Source organism: Heliangelus exortis, chromosome 9 (genome assembly GCF_036169615.1).
Source record: "Heliangelus exortis chromosome 9, bHelExo1.hap1, whole genome shotgun sequence".
In the NCBI taxonomy this organism is placed as follows: domain Eukaryota; kingdom Metazoa; phylum Chordata; class Aves; order Apodiformes; family Trochilidae; genus Heliangelus; species Heliangelus exortis.
In genome coordinates this window covers 999317-1014365 of record NC_092430.1, presented here as the reverse complement: position 1 = coordinate 1014365, position 15049 = coordinate 999317, and the positions used below count along the sequence as shown (strand labels likewise).

The 15049-nt window shown below is 44.9% G+C and overlaps 1 protein-coding gene across 9 annotated transcripts in view; it reads left to right on the top strand.

Annotated features, from left to right (window-relative positions):
- Positions 1 to 1211: 1211 nt before the first annotated feature.
- The window catches only part of YEATS2 (YEATS domain containing 2), a 46798-nt gene continuing 32960 nt past the window's right edge, over positions 1212 to 15049 (top strand). For 3 of the 9 annotated variants that reach the window (XM_071751548.1, XM_071751544.1, XM_071751545.1), the window contains exons 1-9: positions 1500 to 1700; positions 2172 to 2281; positions 5281 to 5378; positions 5490 to 5582; positions 8300 to 8542; positions 10325 to 10440; positions 11617 to 11778; positions 13416 to 13527; positions 14481 to 14525. In XM_071751548.1, the coding sequence (XP_071607649.1) occupies positions 2182 to 2281; positions 5281 to 5378; positions 5490 to 5582; positions 8300 to 8542; positions 10325 to 10440; positions 11617 to 11778; positions 13416 to 13527; positions 14481 to 14525 (969 nt within the window). In that variant the 5' untranslated portion in view covers positions 1500 to 1700; positions 2172 to 2181. Of the gene's footprint in view, positions 1409 to 1495; positions 1701 to 2163; positions 2282 to 5280; positions 5379 to 5489; positions 5583 to 8299; positions 8543 to 10324; positions 10441 to 11616; positions 11779 to 13415; positions 13528 to 14480; positions 14526 to 15049 lie in introns of those variants that run through there. The other 6 variants (XM_071751547.1, XM_071751543.1, XM_071751546.1 and 3 more) reach the window with 4 other exon arrangements.

The window sequence follows — 15049 nt, the reverse complement described above, 5'->3', positions numbered from 1 at the left end:
TCATTTTCAAACACCTTCAAACATGAAATAAAATTTGGCAAGCCAACGGCATCTGCTGCAGGTTTAAAGTTTGGCCAGGTTTACAGCAACTGAGTGGGTTTTCCTGTGGTGCCAAGAACAAGTTATGACCAAGTTTGATGCTTGCAGAAGTTTGACTTTCCTGAAAGACATAACGTTGCTTGGAAGGGAATCTACAGGCTGCAAAGCAGTGGAAATATTTTTGAGGGCTGAAGCCCACCGTAAGGTATTCTAAGTCTTAAACACAGTCAATCAGTGGCAATATTTTAACAACGGCCTCTTCCTCTTTCCATTTAGCAGGAAAAAGGAAGAAATTGAAAAGAAAATTAAGGTATATACATATTTTTCCTGACGAGCATGGTACAAATTTGAGTGTAAGTAACATCAATTTGCCATAGCTCATTTGTTGCTTCCTAACAAGTCAGGAAGCTGTTGTCGTGATGGTCCTGAAATGAGGAGAAAAAAATAAAGTTAATTTAAAAATTACCTTAAAGGCTGACTAATTGGTGTCCTCAAATAATTTTATAAATACACTGCATGAACTACCACAGAGCAAAGCACTGCTTGCCACGAGCTGCACCTGAGAGGTGACTGCATTCTGCCCAAACCCAACACAAACGGAGGTATTACCTCTAGAAATTTGAACCATTTTAGCCTTGATTCGAGAGATTACAAAGTAAGATGAGTGGTAAATCTGGTCTAAGATCGTTTTTGCAGCCTATCCTTGTGAGATCAATGTCAAACCTCCCTCTGGTGGAGCTCGGGGGCACAAGGACGGCCTGGGGCCGCCTGAGGGACGCGGTGTTCCTCTTGCACCTCAGTCAACCCACGGCTTTTTTTTCTTGGGGCTTGGGGTTTTTTTGTTGGTTTGGGGGCTTTTTTTGTTTTTGTTTGTTTTTGTTTTGTTTCGGTTTTTTTTTTTTGCTAATCATCATTCTTGCAGAGTATCCTGTGTGCTAAATATCTCTCTCAGTACTAATTGCAATAAGGTCGTTTCAACCCAGAGGAGCAGCGGCGCTGATCTTCCCGCTCTCTCCTCTCCTCCTTCACTCGGGGGCTGTCCTGTCCCGTCCCGTCCCGCCCTCAGCCTCCCACCGAGGGGTCACCTGCCCTCGGCAGCAGGTGCCGGGCCCCCGGGGCGGTCTCCGTCTCCGTCCCGCCCCTTCCCCGCTGTCCGCCTGCGCGGGACACGCCCCGGCCGTGACGGGCAGGCCGCCGCACACACGGCTCTGCGCTGATGGCGGCGGCGCTGCGGGTGTCGGCGGGTCGGGCCGCCGGGGGACAGCGCTGAGCTATCCGGGACAGCGGGCGGGCGGGCGGGGGCAGGCGGTACAGGAGGCGGGGCCGGACCGGACCGGACCGGGTCGGGTCGCGTGGCGGCGGCGCGCGGGTGAGCGGCGGGGCGGGTGCGGGAGGGGGGGGGGGGGAGGAGCGCGAGGCGGCTTTGTGTGTGCGGGCGGGGGAGGGGAGCGGAGGGGCGCCCGCTGCGCACGTGGGCCCGGCCGCGCGCTGCCGCCCCTGGCGCGGCCTCGAGGTCACCGCAACCTCAGCCTCACCTCAGCGGCACCGCCGCTACCGGGACCACCGGGACCGCCCGGAGCGGTTCCTCTCCGCGGGACGGGCCGTGGTTGAGGTTTTCGGCTCTTGAGGGGAAGCGGCGGTGGATCCCGGTGAGGGCGCGGGTCAGTGCCGAGGCTCCTGAGGAGCCCCTTCGGCCCTGGCAGGACGGGCCGTGGGACCTCCCGCACGTATTTGGGCTGCGGGTCGCTGGAGCTCCCGGCTCGTTCCTCCCTCATCCCCCCCCTCCCCCCCCATCCCCCCCGGTTGGCGGTGCCCGTGCGGGGGAGCTCCCCGAGAGTCCCCCTGCAGCTGGCAGCGGGGTGTCTGCTCAGTGCCGGGCCCGGGGGGCTGCGGACAGGAGTTGTCACCGCAGCACGAGCCGGGGGACAGGCAGGAAAAGCTCCCGGGCTGCACAGATCAACACCAGCTCCGAGTTTTGCAGCTGTGGGCTGATCTACAGCAAGTGGGGAAGGAGGCGTCCCAGCTCCTTTGGGGAGGTGCACCGCAGGCCTTCCGATGGGGAGAGGTTGGTACCTGTCCAGAAGGTTGGTTGGGTGACTTTAGTGCTTTTATTTTGCCTCTAAGCAGACTAGCAGAGAGAACATGTCTGGGATCAAGAGAGTGATTGTCGAGAAGGACCCCGACTATGAGGAGATCACCATTGCACATCCCAACAAGCGACACAAAGCAGCTGAGCAGTCAGGTAAGCAACAGGGATCTCAGGGGAGGAGCTAGAAATGCTGAGGGTGTGCATGCTGTCTGCAAACAGGTCAGAAAAGGGCTGGGGAATTTGAGAATTGGGAAATTGAGCAAGGGAGCTAGTGATATCTCTGTGTAACCACATAAAGATGTGATTGTTGAGCATGGAGCTGTTCAGCTGTGAGCTGAATAGTAAACCCAGTGTGAGGATGAAAACCTCAGTACCTGATAGCAGGTGGAGCATCTCTCCAGGGCTCCAGCCACGTAGTTTGGCTCCTGTTGCTTGCTGAAGCATCCTCCAGTGCATGTTCCCAGCAGTTGCCCATGTCAAGATGTGCTCCAACATGTGCATCTGTTTTGCTGCTGCCACAAAGACTGGCAGCTCGTTTACATTTTGGGGGATACAAGTCACAGTTCAGCACGGGGTGTGGGGGGAGAAATCAGTGACCCTGCTATAGGTAGACTGACTTGTGCAATGAGAGGTATTTGCACGAGCAGCAGATAAAGTGAAGTGGAGCAGTGTGGAAGGGATAGGTCAGGGCTTGAAATATGTAAGAGTGGAGGAGAAGCAGCTACTCGACTGAAGGGAAGATGGATGAAGGAGTGGAGAGAGTAACTGGATAAGTAGATTTGCATTTGGCATTCTTGGATATGGTTGTTTTGGGAACCAGGGAACCTCTTGGCAGGGTCCCTGGGACAGGTTGCAGTCATCTCTGGGCAAATGAGAGTTGAGCTTCATGCCCCTGGGACAGGGAGTAGGCTTGTGATTTTTGGCATTGCACCAGTGAGAGGATCGTGATGGGACAAGCTGATAAACAGAGAGGTGAGAAAAACAAAGGCTGTGGGATCTGCAGAAGATCCAGGAACAGAGCAGGATTCTGGGAGCTACCAGTTAGAGGGAGGCAGATGACAGCTTAGTAGGTGACATTTTGGAGGGCAGTGTTCAGCTTCACAAGGCTGAGCAGCCTGAGCTCTGGGTTGAATGTGTTGCTGGGCAGGTCTTGTCTGCCACGTTTGTTCTGGGCTGACAGTAGGGCTGTGCTGGAGCTGGCACTGGCAGAAGAGTGTTACCCCTCCTGGCTGCCTGAACTGCTTGGAAGTAACCACCCTCTGTGGTGGAGTGTCCCAGGGACTGCAGATGAGTTTTTAGTCTGCTTTTGAAAAATCTAATTTAGCAGACAAAATCTCTGTGTCTTGGAAAACTGTCCTTGCCAAAGTGAAGTTTCTGTTCAGGTGATTCCTCCAAGTTTGCTTTTTCTTCTTCCTGTGGAAGACCTCCAGCTTTGATACAAGAATTCCTTCAATACACAAATTTCACTCCCATGATCTAATTAGGGACTGTGGTTGACACTAAGCTGGGAAAAATATGAAAATAAAGTGTTCCTAAAAGCCTCTGTAATATAACCACAAATCCTGAAGTGCTTTCATGGTCATAATACTGGTGCTGATGGCATCATCAGTCTTGAGAAGAGATGCAGGTGTCCTTGTCTGAACTGTACATCTCTTACCTTATTTTATTTCGTTTTTGTTTTTATTTTTTTAAGTGTAATCTTATGTGTGCAATTCCTAGGCATAGTGTTCATGGTTTGAGGAAAATTATATCCCTCTGCTTTTTAATTTTGTATTACTTGTACAGATTCAACCATAAATCTGTTTCAGTGTAGGTTTGAACTATTTCTGATCTTAGAATATAGAAAGCTATTTAGATATAAGTAGAAATATTTAGGATAATATTTTTGTTGCACATCCTTGTTGCAAATAGAAACATGAGTTGCCTTGCTTTTGTTGTAGGTACCTGATCAGACAGTACATAAACTAATTGGAACATACCAGCAAAGTTTTGACTCACCTTTGTTTTCCTTACTCTTTCTATTGGGATATTAGAAACCTCATTAGAAAGATGTCTGCCCTTTAGGACAACAAATACTTCCTCTGGAGCTCCAAACAAAGTCTTGGTGCTGTTGCCTCCTATTCCACATAGAAACAGTATGAGATTTTTTTTTAGAGGAACCCAGACTGATCTGCTTTGCAGTGGGGTTACTGAACTGACACAGAGTGGAGGACTTTTTCCAGGCTTGCTTCTAGAAGCTCAGTTGTCAATTTTCCAAGTTCTTGCTTATAACTTGTTAAAAACAGATGTTGCTTGAACCCCAGAGGCACAATTGAGGTGACTTAAAAGAAGGGCAATATTAAAGTCTAGGTGTAGACCAAAAAGAATTGATCTTCCTGTCTTCATACATGTTCTAGAAGAGCAAAGCAAGATGCCAAGTTAGTTCTTACTAAGTTGCCATAAGACATTAGCAGAGTTTGAAATAGTACACTGTGTGCTTTCTGCCAAGGTCATTAAACTGATGAGAGGATGAAATTTTTTAAATACCAGGCTGGAAGAAGGTTTTGTGAGAGGTATACCAGCTTTTGATAACATAGTGTCCTTTGTGGGTAATAAAAGGCTTGTAGGCACTCCAGGACAGGCTGCACTTGATGCCAGTGCTGAACACAGGAAGTATTACTTTCCCCTGTTACTGCTGCATGGTGTGGTATAAATTTCCTGGATATGAATTGGGCCAAAGAGCAGTAAAATTGGGCCAAAGAGCAGAAAAATGCTCGTAGTGTTCCAGCAAACTCCTGTGCAGTCCCACTGGTAGCAGCACTTGGCCACAGCACGTTTGGTTTTCCTCTTGCTGTTTACAGCTTTACCAAGACAGAAGCAAACAAACTGGTCCTGTCCTTCCCATCTTCTGTTCTTTGCCATCTCAGACCTTAAAAGGAAAAACAACCCTACACATAAGTTGCCTTTTAAAGATACATGTGTTTTTTGTTAAAAAAAGATTACTTTCTCTTGCAGAAGTGATCCTTCCCTTTTCCTGCGCTTGTGCTGCACTTACTGTCCCTTCAGTTCTCACTCAGTAACAATTTCTGATCTTTGTGCTTTGAAACAGAGCCTCTAAAATGGGAATATAAATACTTCCTTCTTTTTTATTTTCCATGTGTGGCCTGGCACAGCTCGAGAAGTTGCTGTGCAGAAGATCGAGGCAATTATAAAAGAACAATTTGCCGTTGAAATGAAGAGTAAAGAGCATGAAATCGAAGTTATAGATCAGGTATAAAGGTTTTGTCCTTAAAAATACATGAGATCCTGGTGTATTTGGGCCCGGGGGGGAGGTTTGGTGCAGTGGGTATCTGTTACTGTGTGTTACCTCTTCGTTTTGTAGCGCCTGATTGAAGCAAGGAGGATGATGGACAAGCTGCGTGCCTGCATTGTGGCTAACTATTATGCATCTGCTAGTCTCCTTAAAGCTGGAGAGGTAAGAATTCCTTTGGGAATAAGAAGGCTTTAGGGAACATTTGCAAAGGAAGATGTGGAGTTCACTGGCTATTCATCTGGTGTTGCTTTTGACATGTGATTTGCTGGTGGAATGGTGGAACACAGACTGCAGATGGGGTGGCAGTGGTAGAGGAGACCTGTGCATCAGCAGCTGGGCCTCAGGCACTTTGCAAAATGAGTCTTCAAGTGGTTGAGTAGGTGTTTAGCAGTCCTGGATTCTGGTTTCTGAAATAGTCTGCTTTTTTTCTTCATTATTTGCATGAGAACATCTCCCTTCTCACAGACTGCACACCTCCTTGTAAAGCTTTGAAAAGTGGTGAACATGTTTTCCTGTCTTACAGGAGGAGTGTGGCAGCAGATGGAACTTTGGAGGAAAAAATAAATCAGCAATTCTTGAGGTTCAGGCATTGCCATGAAACCATCCACCCTTTACCTTGTCAGGCAGTCTTTTGATGGTTTGGTGAGCAGTAAAGCAGGAGACAAATCAAAGGGTTGTCACAGAGAGATTAAAAAATCACAAGATTAAAAAAACAAAACAAAAAGTTAAACCCCAGTTAACCCCAGTTAAACCCCAGTTCTGAGCACTCTGTCCATAGTGGGCGGGTATTTGCAGGGTGTTCATGATTCTGGAAGACTTGAAATTGACATGTAGTTCACTCCTTTGTAGGTATTTATTTTCTATCTTGTCAGTTCAGGGAGTTGATCTAATTTCCAGTAAAGATCTGAGCTGATTTTTGAAAGGTGTGGGTGGGTGTTGCAAACCTTGCTTTTACTCTAGTAAAATGGGAATTTGTCTTCCAAGCAACAGCACACACTGCTTCTCCTGGTTTTCCTTCTTTAATTTTATGAAGAATTGGGCTGAGGCAAAAGCAAAAATGTCCTTGATTTTTCCTCACTGAACTCAAGTTCAGCAAATGGGGTTTAAAAAGGTTGTGGTAAGGCTTTGAGTCCCACTTTGCCCCAGGATTTTTATGTAGGTGGCTGAAGAATGTGAGCCAGGTTCTGATCAGGGGAAGTACAGTGTTACCATTTATCAGCAAGAGATGTCTTGCCCCATGCTCTTGTTCTTCCACCATGCATGGTATTTATTTGTTTTTTACTTGCTGATTTTCACACTTGCCAGAAATAGCAACATTTTTAATTGTTTCAAAGTATTCACAAAACTTCCTGGTGCATCCTTGCTGTGTTTAGTTTTCCTGTAGTTTTTATGAGCTTATGGCTGGTGTAACTGGATCTCCAATTGCATTTGTAATTTTTTCTCTCTAAGTCCTGATTTGCATGCAGGCTAGATCAGTTCTCTCTGTATTTTGAAATTACTACTGGTTTCAGTTTCTTCTGTTACCTATTTTTAATGTGTGGTTAATGTGTGTTTGGCTCAGCAGTGAATGACTGCCTTGTTTCTGCTGCTGGTAGAATGGGAGTCTTTGTAGTTCGATTCAGAAGGTCTAGGAAGATGATTTGCAAATTCCTGACCTGTTCTCATACATATAAACAGTTTTTTGAATCCTGTACTACTGGGTTTTGAGGCTTATGATTCTGTATGATTACAGTTCATGATGTAATTTTGTTAGTGGTGTTGGGTATATGGATATAACTCCCTTAAGTTGGTAACTGAGAGTTAGTGATTGCTTCACTCATGTACCCAAATGGACAACTGGAAGGGAGGCTCTCAAATGAACCTTTGAAGTCCCAGGTGTGACCATGTTTAACCCTTCCCCTGCTACCACCTCTCAAGAACAGTTCTGCTGCTCCACAGTAGTCCTGTTTCAGTCTCCATGCCACCTCCACCATTACACTGGCAAAATAATTGTGCCAGCCTGGGTGATCCAGGTAGTTTGTTCAGGGAAGAAAGAAGCCTCTTTCAGTTCTTACTGTCTGCAAAAAAAAATCTGTCAGTGATGAGCTAGTGTGAGTCTGGCTGCAGGAGCTGGAGTGAGCCTGTCTGTCATTGCTCTGCTGACTTGGTTCATCATGAAATCAAGGTGACAGGGAGGTGGCTGGAAGGAGAAGTGGCCAAGGGACACTTGGTCTGAGTGGTGGGTGGTTTTCTCCTGTGCTTAAAAGCAAATACAGAAGGGAAAAAAGGCCTTTGTCAGAGTAATGAAAAAAACGAGAGATTTGAACACTCTCCTGCCCTGTCCTCTCCCTTGCAGGTTTAGAAGGATCTAAGATGAGCTCTTAAGAGGCACAGTTTCAGGAAAGTTTGCAAGCATGCACAAGCACCTTCCTCTTTCTCATCTCCTCAGCTTTGGGAGCAGACAGGGAGCTCATAGTTTGCCTCATGGGCAGTGAGCAGACTGCCAGTCAGTATCAAAAGTGATGCATTCATCTACCCTGCATGCCTGCAGCAGGTGGGCAGCCGTGGCCTTTCTGTGGATGGCAGAAGATCACAGGTGCCTGTGCAGGAGGGGAACACATGATTTTCAAGGGGACATTACAGGCATTTGACTAGGCTGCAGTCCTTTACAAAACCCAGGTGGGTTTCTGTGATCAAAAGGTCTAAAGGAACAGGTTCAGTTTAGGGTTGCTTCTGTAGAATTGTTTTAAGCTCTTACCTTCTGTGGCATGTGTTTTTCTTGCAGGACAGCTGATTAAATATTTGCTCTTTCTTCATGAGTTGACTTTTTCTCCTCTGGCACAGCTTCATTTTTGTCTGGGCTGCAGGGAAACACTGACCCCATCACCTCTTTGTTGCAGGGGGCCAGGTCATGTGATGTGACCATTCTTAATCACCCTTCAATCAAGAAATTCTTGGAATCACCCTCCAGATCATCATCTCCAGCTAACCAGGGCTCAGACACTCCATCTGCCAACCACTCCGAGAGCGACTCGCTCTCCCAGCACAATGACTTTCTCCTGGACAAAGACAATGGCAACTTGGATGCAGAGGAGCAGCTGGCAAACAGCCTGGACCAGAGACAGAGCAGAAGTACTGGCAGGGTAAAGTAGAACTCCAGTGACCAAGCTGTTGGAGGTGTGTGCTTTGGCTGGATGCAATGCTGGCACCAGGATCTCTTCCCGCTTTCACTCACCTTGCTGAAGATCTGTTTCTTACTCCATCCAACCACTTACTCCCTCTCTCACAGCCTGGCTTTGCTGTAAGGCTGACTGAAGTGTATGTAACTTGGGTGACTACTCTTAACTCGGTCTTGCCCAGCAGAAAGGTCAGCCAGGCAGCAGTTCATGTTAGGACACCTCTTTCTGCCACTGCCTCTGTTGGTAGCCTCTGGTAAAGGTGGGTGTTTCACTGCTTGAGCAAAGGGTTTTGCTGTGCAGCTGAAAGTCAGGTGAGGAAGGGAAGAGCCTGGAGAGAGAGCAAGATGTGTTATTCCCAGCAGTGTTTCTCAGAAGTAATGCTGCTGCCTGGCCCTGGGTGCCCATGGGGACTGCATTGCTTAGAGTGATTGAGCTACTGGAGTTTGGTGTTTTGCCTCCTCAGCAGTCTGTGTTGGAAACAGTGACAGCAGTGGATGAGCTCAGCTTGGGAGTGTGAGCTGATAGAGCCTGGGTGCAGAGTTTCTGTTGTTTTCTTTTGGTAGTGCTGTTGTGCTAATATCACTGCTTGTCTGACCCAGGTTAAAAGGACCTTCTTTCATTATTTTCCCCATCCTTTTTTCTGGGTTAATTTTGACCTGGGTCTGTTCCCTTCGTGTCTCACTGTGCAGCTACAGAAATGCTTCACCTGTTGGCTACAGTTAGCTCAGCAGGGGAGAGACCTCACTGGCTGCAGGTGAAATGTGCCTCAGTGGGCAAGAGGAAGCTCTTCAGTTTCCTAGCAGTTTGTCAAACTGTCAGGCCTGCCAGAGGAGTACAGCCTCTTAACCCTAACCAGGATTAAGCATTCTGCAGCTGGTCAAGTGTAGTAATACACAGCAGAAAGAGCAATGATTCTGCCCCCACTGAGCAGCATGACACCCGTGATAACAGGGCTGCAGTTTGTTGTTTATTGCCCTGCCTGGGGTCCACAGCAGAAGGCAGATACACAATATCTGGTGTGGACCCCCCTTTATCATGAACCCCAGCCCCTGATTCCCATGCAAACAGCAGTGCAGCCTGCAGGTGGTCCTCTCATCCTTTGAGCAGTCTTGGCTGCTGCTCCATAGCTGAGGTGTTACCAAGTTGCTTAGGCTGGATTTATTACTGCCAAGTATTGCCATGGATTTGCAGCCTTCTCTAGGTGTGGATGGTGTGGAATGGCTGACTGCTGTCCCTGTTGAGCTGGAGCTGAATTCTTGTCACAGCTCCAGCCTCAATTCTTCACTGTGAAGCAACACTTGAGTCCTGCAAAGCAGCAGAGCCTGGGAATGAGAAAGATTCATATTTTCAGAAGCCACTTGTGAGAGATTTAGCTTTGTTTCTGATTAGTCACCAACATGGTGCCACTCTAGCAGTGCTTAATGTTTTTCAGACAGTGCAGTGGCAGTGCTTCTGAAACCCAAGCTGAAGTCATGGCTCAGCTCCATGGCATGTCACATAAAGCACACTCAGTGAAGCCCTGCAGTGTGGCTGGCTAGTATGGCATTGTTGTGTGCCTGAGTTGCCTGAATGTGCCTGGATAGCAATATAAGTATTTTTAGAGATGATTCGTTGTTGGTTTCTCATTTAACTGTGCAGCTTTACTTTTTTTTTAACACTACCTTACTGTTCTAGTACCGAACGAGATGATGGTTAAGGGTAATGTTTGGTTTCCTGTTTGCCTTTCTCTTCTTCCCCTTCCCTCAGGGAAGTTCGGGTGTTTCGAGCTCCCAAAAACCAGGACAACGAAATGCTGGGCTGCCCCAGGATGAAACCTCACGGCTTTATGTGAAGAAAACCATTGTGGTTGGCAACGTCTCCAAGTTAGTATTCAGCATCTGAGAGGTGGGCTGGTGTGTCAGGGTTAAACGGAGTTACAGGTTAAAATTTGGAGACAAAGTTGCTAGGCTGTCACCCTGTGAGGTATGAACACAACACAAGCATGAACAAGGTATGAACTGAACACAAGCTTGTGTGTTCACAGGCACTCCTTGAATGTGTGAGTTCCTTTCTGTGAGGAACAGGTGTTTTAGGAGTTTTTATATATATGTGTGTGTGTGTGTGTATGTGCATATATGTATACATGTACATAGAGAGAGTCTTTAAGATGTGTTTCTCTCAAGGGGAGTCTTAGCCTTTCCTGAGCAGATAGAACTCCCAAGTTTTTCCATGAAAATTTGGAAAAGCAGGTTGTTCTAATGACTAATTCCATGTGTCCACAGAGAAAATGTTGGGTTTTAACAAACAAACAAAAAAAACCCCAAACCTTATCAGAATGAGAAAAACTGTGAAAGTCCAGCATAGTCTGAAGACATCAATTTGTACAGTTTATATTTAAATTTTTTTCCTCAAGTTTTAAGACAGGTAAATGTAAATAGACATAACTTTTCAACTTCGAAAAAATTAGTTCATTTTAGGAAACTCTGGACAAGTCCACGTTTTAACTCTCCACCCTGGTACTACTTGTGTGAGACTTTTCCTCTTGCACAGAAAGTAGCAAACATTTGCTGATCCTAAGCCTGGAGTTGGAACCAAGTACTTACTGTGAAGTTTCTTGGAACCAAGTATTTACGATTAAGTTTCTTAAAAATTTATAAGAAGAATTGTTATTATTTGTAGTTTTGATAGCAGTGTTGCTATCAAATGTGTTCTGGGGGGGGTTTCCTTCCTGTTATTTCAGAATAAGGTGTAGAAAGGGATTTGACAGTGGTAGACTGTTAAAATTGTCATCCTAGTTAAGAGTCAGATGTTTAAATGGATGGATTTCATATGAGAGTTGTGCACTAAAATAGAGAAAATGTGTTGGAAATACTGTAATTATGGAAACTGCTTTCTGGATGATCTGTCAGAGTAAGGAATAATGAGCAGAACTCTACATGGACAAGGTTCACATAGGAATTTTACTATCCCAAATGTTTTCCCCTAATCTTTGCCAAAATGCTTTTTGTGATATTTGTTTGGGATTTTTATCTTGTTTTGTTTTTTAATTTTGTTGCCAGGTACATTCGCCCTGACAAGAGAGAAGAAAATGATCAGTCAACCCATAAATGGATGGTGTATGTCCGAGGCTCTAGGAGAGAACCCAGCATAAATCATTTTGTCAAGAAAGTTTGGTTCTTCCTCCATCCCAGTTACAAACCTAATGACCTGGTAGAAGTGAGGTAATAAGGAATTATTACAGTCTTTGTGCTTTCCAGGCTTTCAGGGGAAAGTTTTCTTTGAAAGTTAGCAACTTCTTTTTCTGGTTAAATATTCCATGTCTGTCTCTAACCTCTGGCTTGTCTTGATTTACTCCAAAATCATAGTAAGAATAAATCAGTTTTTATGTAACAAACATACTGAATAGGGTGTTTTTTTTCTGTTTGGTTGGTTGGCTGGTTTTTTTGTTGTTTGATTGGTTTGCTACTAACTAAACCATTCAGTTACTGCATTTCTTGTTGTTCATGCAGGTGTGTTATGCTTTCTGCTTGTGCAGGGCAGACTTGTGTTGCTGAAAGAGCTGTTTTCTACCTTCCATCCATTCCAGTGTGGAAAAGAAAGAGGAATCTCAGAAAGTTGTTTTGCCCAGATGTGGTTTTGGGCAAGAAATTGTTCTTATCCACTGTAGTGAGATCAGTGGCATTGGCTTCATGCTTCAAGGAATTTCCTGTCAGTGTAGTGGTGCTGGTGCTACAGAAACAGGGCAGCTCCTCTGTCCTCTCCTAGGTACATATTTAAAGCTGTAACTGAGGTCAGTTCTCTGTTGACTTCTGCAGGGAAATGCTCTGTCAGTCTTTCTTTCTTCCTTACTTGAACAAGGCAGCAAGAGTTTGCCTTCATAATACTTAATGTCTTCCCAAATTCTCCATGGAAGTTCAGCTGTCTCCTGGGTACAGAACAGCAACTTAATTCTAGGAAAATTAAAGGTAACCCCAGAAAGTGTGACCTGAGAAAAGTGTTGGCAAGGCTTATTAATGTTTTTGAGAAGGCAACCCTGAACAGGACAAAAGCAAACTCCTTTGCTGCATGAAATAGTAATCACACTTGGCTGCTGTCTTTTCATGCCTTTCTCAGTTTCCAGTATCTGTTGTCAGTGCTGTTTGCCTTCTGTTTCTTCTGTCTTCTTCCTCTGATTAATTGGTTTCTTGTCCCACAGCCCCAGTCATTGTAGTGAACATGAATATTCTGGGCTAAAAATAGCCTTTAGAGGGCTTGTGTGTTGTTACATTGCAAAACTACGGTTGGGATTTACAGTAACAGCCAGCTGAAATACTAAGTGACACTTATTATTGGAGATAAATATGCCCTTCTTTTTCAGCTTGGAGAGTGACAGTTGTCAGCTTAGATTTTCTTGTTGTCTCTTCTTGTTTTGTCTGTATGATGTTCTCATGTTGCATGAAGTGTCTGCTTTCTTGCTACTAGATAGGGAGGAGCAGAAAGCAATTGCAAAATGCTGCATTGAAAGTTCACAGCTGTGTCCTAGGAGCTGATTTGTGTTTTTTTGAAACAACATTTTTTACTTGACATTAGACAGCTTGTTTTTCTTCCGAAGACACTTGTTTCCTGTGTTCCCTCATCCAGCAGTGTGCAGTGTTTTACTATTTTCTTCCCTGTCCCTTGTGCAAAATAAAAGTATGTTTTCAGTTGTCTAAATCTGTAAAATTCTCATTTCTGTGGTTGCATTCTCTCTCTGTCTGTGGTGAATAGCAGGCCTGAAGAAAGCTTCAACTAGAAAAGCAATCCCTGGCTTTCTGAAAACGTGGTAGGTGAAAGCTGTACTGCTTCTGAATCCATAACATGAATCATTATTTGTTTCCAGAGAGCCTCCTTTTCACCTGACCAGGAGAGGCTGGGGAGAATTCCCTGTGAGAGTCCAGATACACTTCAAGGACAGCCAGAACAAGAGGATTGATATCATACACAATTTGAAGGTATTAGAAAAAAGTGCTTGAGAGAAAGGCAATGAAATGAGCTCTCCTTCACAATCTAGAATAGGCTCTGCTTGTGTTTGTGCTTCTGCCTCTCTGTTGTGTGTCCTGCTGGCCATTTGCGCGTGAAAAGTTGAGCTGGAAAATCAGAAAAGATCCAGGAAAGCCTCTTTACCTTGGATATAGCTGAGTGATGTGGCAGGGAAGGAACTCAGCCCTGCAAGAGTTGGAACTGATTCTGCTTAGAGCAGCAAGGCATTTACTTGGTGTTTCCCTGCAGCTGGAGATGTTTATCATGCTCTTGCTGTGTGCTGCAGAGCTGTCTTTTGTTAGTGAGGTGGTTGCTGTGTGTGTTCTGTTCCTTGGGCAGCTGCTTGAGATTATCCCTTGGCAGGGAGGGCCAAGATTCACTGTTCCTTCCTTGTTCTTTTTGCCTTATTTTTCAACTTATTCACCTGTCTTGTGACACTCAATAGGAATTATAATATGCAGCAGTCCTGGAAAATTAGGCTATTGCCCTTGTTTTCTTTCTAATTAGTAGTCCCTGGCATTAGTGGAATTAAGTCCTGAGCTGGTGTAGTTTTCTGTTTTCTTGAGCAGCTTGGTTGGTTTTATTTAAACTCTGCCTGCATTAACGAATTTCATGCTAAATAACTCATTGCAACCCCAAATATGACTGACTAAAAAATAATTCCCCTCCCCCCCATTCTGGTTTTTTTCTCATGTAGTTCAGTTTTTTGTTTTTTCTTCTTTCTACTTTTTAGCATGGTCTTTGGGTCGTGGTTGGCTTTTTGCAAAAGACAGGGTACTTTGTGACTCTGTGGCCTCAAAGAATTGCATGCTCTGCTGCTCAACTTACCCTGTTTCAACTTCTTCCAAGCAAACTGTATTGTAAATTCTAGCTAAAATACTGCTATGCCCTGGTTAATATAAATATATTGCATTGTTTTACCCAGCTGGACAGGACCTACACAGGCCTGCAGACACTTGGAGCAGAAACGGTGAGTGGGATGGATGTTGTGATTTGATTGCCTTTGGGATGTTTAAAAAAAATATACACAGGTATAAGTATGGAGTCAGATCCAGAATGTTTCTTGAATGTAGGTTTTGCTCTCTTCTTAAATGAAATTATTGTGACACCCTGTCACTACTCATGACAACAGTAATTTTTTTCCCTGTTTGTAGATCAGGGGAGACAAGTTTCTAGCTCTTCTTCCATAAAGAACTTGCACTGGAGCTTTATTTTACTATTTTCTTTGTGGGGCTTCTTCTACCAGACTATTTACATTCTGATGTGCTGCAGATCTCATACATAAATAATTTGTTAGAGATCATCCAACTATCCTGTTGAAATACTGAGGTATAATAAGTACTTTTAAGTGTCTGTGTCTGTCAAAATGAATTGTCTTAAAGGAAAATGAGCTGCTAAAACTTAAAATAAAATCATTAATGACTCATAGTTTGCTATGTCTCCAAAGGTTTTTTTGCATTATTTTCCCCTTGCTGTTACTGTGTTGAAATTATG